This window comes from Apium graveolens, chromosome 7 (genome assembly GCF_009905375.1).
Source record: "Apium graveolens cultivar Ventura chromosome 7, ASM990537v1, whole genome shotgun sequence".
NCBI classification, from domain to species: Eukaryota; Viridiplantae; Streptophyta; class Magnoliopsida; order Apiales; family Apiaceae; genus Apium; species Apium graveolens.
The window spans coordinates 215970909-215975353 of record NC_133653.1 but is presented as its reverse complement, the minus strand read 5'-3'; the positions used below and the strand labels follow the sequence as shown (position 1 = coordinate 215975353).

Below are 4445 nucleotides of genomic sequence, written 5' to 3'. Positions count from 1 at the left end.
ACACCAAAATAATTTTTTTCCAATTTAATATGAAGACTGAAAATTAGGTCTCAATTACATATTTCCCACTTACAAACACTTACAAACAATTCAACACAACTGCAATTCAATCCGGGAGAAAAGAGAAAAAAAAATGAAAAACCCCAGAACGCCACTTCTTCTGGGCCTCTAGGGTTGAACTCCAGAGAAAATGGCGTTTTGTGACAGTTTTGGAAGAATAACTATACTAAAAAACTGAAATTTAAGTTGAAATATGCCAAAAAAATCCGGGAGCCCCTACTTGTATCTACGAGTTGGTGCGGTTTGATATGTTTGTGAAGTAACAAATCTTTGCTGCACAGTTGCAAGATGCAAGGGTCAAGTAGTGACGGGGTAAAGAGTTATAAAAACAACAAAAATCTAGGTAGAGTTCCCAATTGTATTTGCTTTATTAGTTGGTTAGCTCATGAACCAAGATAATTATTGTTAGGTTGGTACACATTAGATAGGGACTGCCTACTACAGACAGTTGAAGTTAAGTCTCTTCACACATCACATATACATGCACACACACATCCTTCATCATATATTAATATTACATATTCGGTATTATGTACTATACCTTTTTTTAATACTATCAGGAAGAGATAGGTTACCCACCTATTTCTCATCTTTTTTCCTCATCCTCTCGCTGCTTATCCACTGCCTTCCTATAACCAATTCAATTTCTTTTTTCTTTTGATCCTATAGAAATCAAGTGACAAAAGTTTTTTTTATAAATTATTGCAATAATTTACGCATATCTACCATTCCATAAACCCTAATTAAGCTGCATCAACCTGAATTAAAACTAGGGCACTAAGATGTTAAACCTCTAAAATCTGGGTTTCATATAATTAAGCTAGTAGATCAACAAAATTATTCGTCATTATTGATGAGAAATCAGGTCAGGCATGATCGGATAAAAGAAACTCTTGTATACTCTCGCCTAAGATCTAATCCTATTAAGTTCGTTTTCGAACACCTTAAAAATTTAGAAAAATTGATTATTTAACGGGATCATATTACATTATTACACAATTCAAGTAGATGTTTAGAGTTGTTTTTTTTTTGTAAGAACATCTTGACAGGGGAGAGGCAAGAAGAAACTTCAACCAAATTGTACTTTTGAATTTAATAACTATAAATTTAATTATTTTCACAAAAGCATTATTGTTTGCTAGTGTGCCACACTCTACTTGTTGTCTTGATATTAGAGAATTGCTCATAATATTAGTTTTCAATATTTACCTGCTTCTAAGCAGGAACATTCTGCAACAACTACAACAAGGGGGTACAAAAGTTCTGTAAGATCTGGTAGGCATCAGCATCTAACTACTCCACCAACTATTCTCTTCACAATAAATTCCACAAACACATTTTCTATGAAATCCATGTTTACAACATCACAAGTTCATTCAACAAACAAGATCACTGGAACCACATACTCACAAATAAAATCTGTACTTGTATTACTCGGAGATTTAGTAGAATATTAGTACTGTTATAACTAATCACTATAATTTTACAAACAAGGGAATTTTAAGAAACTTCCGTATGCTAATGATACAAGTTATCCCCCTTGCTTAATATATATTTAAATACAATCAAGAATTCAAATTTTTTTTATTTCATTTCCAAGCTTCTGTAGTCCAAAACACCACCAGCTTTTAACCCTAGAAAGTCATACCCTGAGGTACCATTATTACTGCTGCTAGTACCATTATTACTGTTGCAGCTACAATCTTTACTGTTTTGTAAACCCAAGCTGCATGCAAAACAGAGTCCTCTGTTTCTTCCCCCTGTTTTTAATGCATCTGTCTGATGTTGTTGATGAGGAGGGCTGATTTTCAGATCAAGATTCAAGTCTGGACATCTTTCAATCACCATGCTAGTAATCTTTTCATCAGTTTCTTGAAACCCATAATTTGATGATTTGATCATCACCATCATCTTGCGATCTTCATCTTCTTGTTGCTCTTCTTTCATGTTCACTGCAGTTGCTGCTCCACTTCCAAATGAAATTGTTGTGATTTCTTGAGCACAGTTAGACTCATTCATTGGCCTGTGTGTTGTTGGATCAATTCCTCTGTTTAGAAGCTTCCTTCTAATATGAGTGTTCCAATAATTCTTTATCTCATTGTCTGTTCTTCCTGGCAATCTTCCAGCTATAAGTGACCACCTATATAACATATGCCATAATTTTCATTAGTCAAAACATTCCAACTACGTGCTCTAGAAACGTTAGCAACAACAAAACATGGTTCGATCATATAATTAAATTATTAATTAATTGCTAACGTTTCTAGAGAAACAAAAAAAAATGATCGAACTCATGTTTTGAGTTTCTTGGAAAAAAGAACCAAGTGAACATACTTGTTTCCAAGAAGACTATGAAGTTTGATGATGAGTTCATCTTCTTCTTCAGTGAAATTGCCACGTTTAAGATCAGGCCTCAAGTAATTGATCCATCTAAGCCTACAGCTTTTACCGCAACGAAGAAGGCCAGCAGCTTTAGGAAGAGAGCGCCAGCAGCCTTCACCATGGGAACGAATGTAAGCTATGAGGCGATCATCTTCTTCTTTAGTCCAAGCTCCTTTGTTTGTGTGAGCTTTTTCACAACAAGGGGACCTTCCCATTTTTAATGTAATCTTGATTTAAAGCCCAAGTTTAATGCTTAGAAAGTCTTTATATACACATAAAAATCTGTAGGTTTATATATATGGTAATAAAAGGGGTTGGGTGAAGGGAAGGAAGTGGGAATTGTTAGGATTGGTAATGATGCTTGAACATCAAGGCCGGCCCTTTGAGAGGAATTGGAAGTGGGGGGGAGTTATTTAAGCTTTTGACTCTATATATAAAAAAGGGGAAGTCCCAAATAAATACTCTATCTCTCTCAATGTGTGTATTATGAGAGAGAGAGTTAGAGAGAGAGAGAGAGGGTGTTAAGGCAGTGAACCTAATTGCTTCTAGACGTGAGTTGGTGAGACAGGTTTGAGAGAGTGGCTGGTGGTGGCCACTCTTTTGATGTTAATGGCATCATATTCATTTATATACAAAATACTACTGTGGCTGTGTGGAGTATATATGTGGTAAATATTGGTAAACAGTTGGGGTATGTAGTGTAGTATTTTGGAACAAGTAGAGAATAATAACTATGGGGGGTGAGTTTCAGGTAGGTGTAGAAAAATGGGTTTAAAAGTGGGGTGTGGTAAGGAAAGGTGTGATTTTTGCCCCTTTCTTTATTCTTAACTCTGACCAACCTTTTTGATTTATAATTTAACTAACCCCCCCCCCCCCCCTCTCAAGCCTCTCATCACTACCTTTCTAACCTAATTTCAACATGCTTATTCAACTCCTTTTCAAGAACTCTATACCCTTCCATTTCTTCTACTATTTTTTTAAGAATATATTTCTTGTCTTTATGATAATCACAAAAGTTGTTAATCTTTATTAGCCTTTTCATCAAGTAATTATATTTCTAAGCTTCTTGTATTTACCAAAGGTTTTTACATTAATTTGTACATGATTAATTTACATATGGTTTAGGCAATCTAGTTACCGAGAAACTATATTTCCAAGGTTCTAATTTTAACTAATTTTTTTTTTTACATTATTTTGTTTGTGTTTAAGTTACATATATTTTAGATTCGTTCACGCACATGTGAAATTTTCACGACAACTTGAACTCATCGTAATAATTTATTACAAATTTTTTATATCGATTTGTTTATGGTTAGGCTAGACATATTTTAGATTACCGGTTATAACTCACGCGCATATTTTCACTGAAACTTAAACTCTTAAGTCATAATAATTTATTAAAAGCTTTTTACGTTGATTTGATTGAGTTACACATATTTGAGGCAACCTGATCCCATTCATGAGCATGTTTTTGCCGGAAGTCAAACTCTTGACATGTATTTAAGTTTTGTTACATGATATAATAATACTGTTAGAAGTAACTAATGCCCTTCGTTGGTATAGTGCCTCATGCTCATATATATGTACTTTCATGTTATCACCCAACAGGGAGAATGAGAAATGATATTTCGTTCTGCAGTGCTTATGTTGTAGCAGGTTGGAATGATGTTTCCTGGTCTGCAGTGGGATTGTAACAACAATGATGCACCTAGCAGTGAATTTGATTGGTTTAATCCATGATTTAGAAAAACAAAAAAGCAAGAATACTACTTATGTGGCATGAAGAAGAAACAAAAAGTTATATAAAAAAAACAGACACAGCTATTATTAATCTTGTACTCTAATTCATGAGTTAATACAAAAAACAATCTTAATTGTAGCTAGTTGTGGTGAGCATATGGGAGGGAAATTTGCTAGTGGGGTTTGGCTATTCTTGTGCAATAAAATAAGAATAGAGGAGATGGTAGTTGCAACTTTTTTCTTTATTCTAATGGTGGTCTCTC

The 4445-nt window shown here is 34.2% G+C and overlaps 1 protein-coding gene across 1 annotated transcript; it reads right to left on the bottom strand.

Annotated features, from left to right (window-relative positions):
• Positions 1-1463: 1463 nt before the first annotated feature.
• On the bottom strand, positions 1464-3006 carry LOC141671803 (myb-related protein 308). Its single transcript, XM_074478157.1, has 2 exons — positions 2395-3006; positions 1464-2200 (listed from the first exon to the last, which is right to left on the bottom strand). Exons 1-2 carry the CDS (start codon positions 2655-2657, stop codon positions 1645-1647), a joined length of 819 nt encoding a protein of 272 aa, XP_074334258.1. The 5' UTR covers positions 2658-3006; the 3' UTR covers positions 1464-1644.
• Positions 3007-4445: the final 1439 nt, after the last annotated feature.

What these genes read in the sequence shown, in the direction of transcription:
- LOC141671803 (XM_074478157.1), bottom strand. Translation starts at nt 2,657, where the DNA reads ATGGGAAGGTCCCCTTGTTGTGAAAAAGCTCACACAAACAAAGGAGCT. An exon ending in CATAGTCTTCTTGGAAACAA is followed by an intron (nt 2,201 to 2,394) that starts GTATGTTCACTT and finishes TATGTTATATAG; the next exon opens with GTGGTCACTTATAGCTGGAA.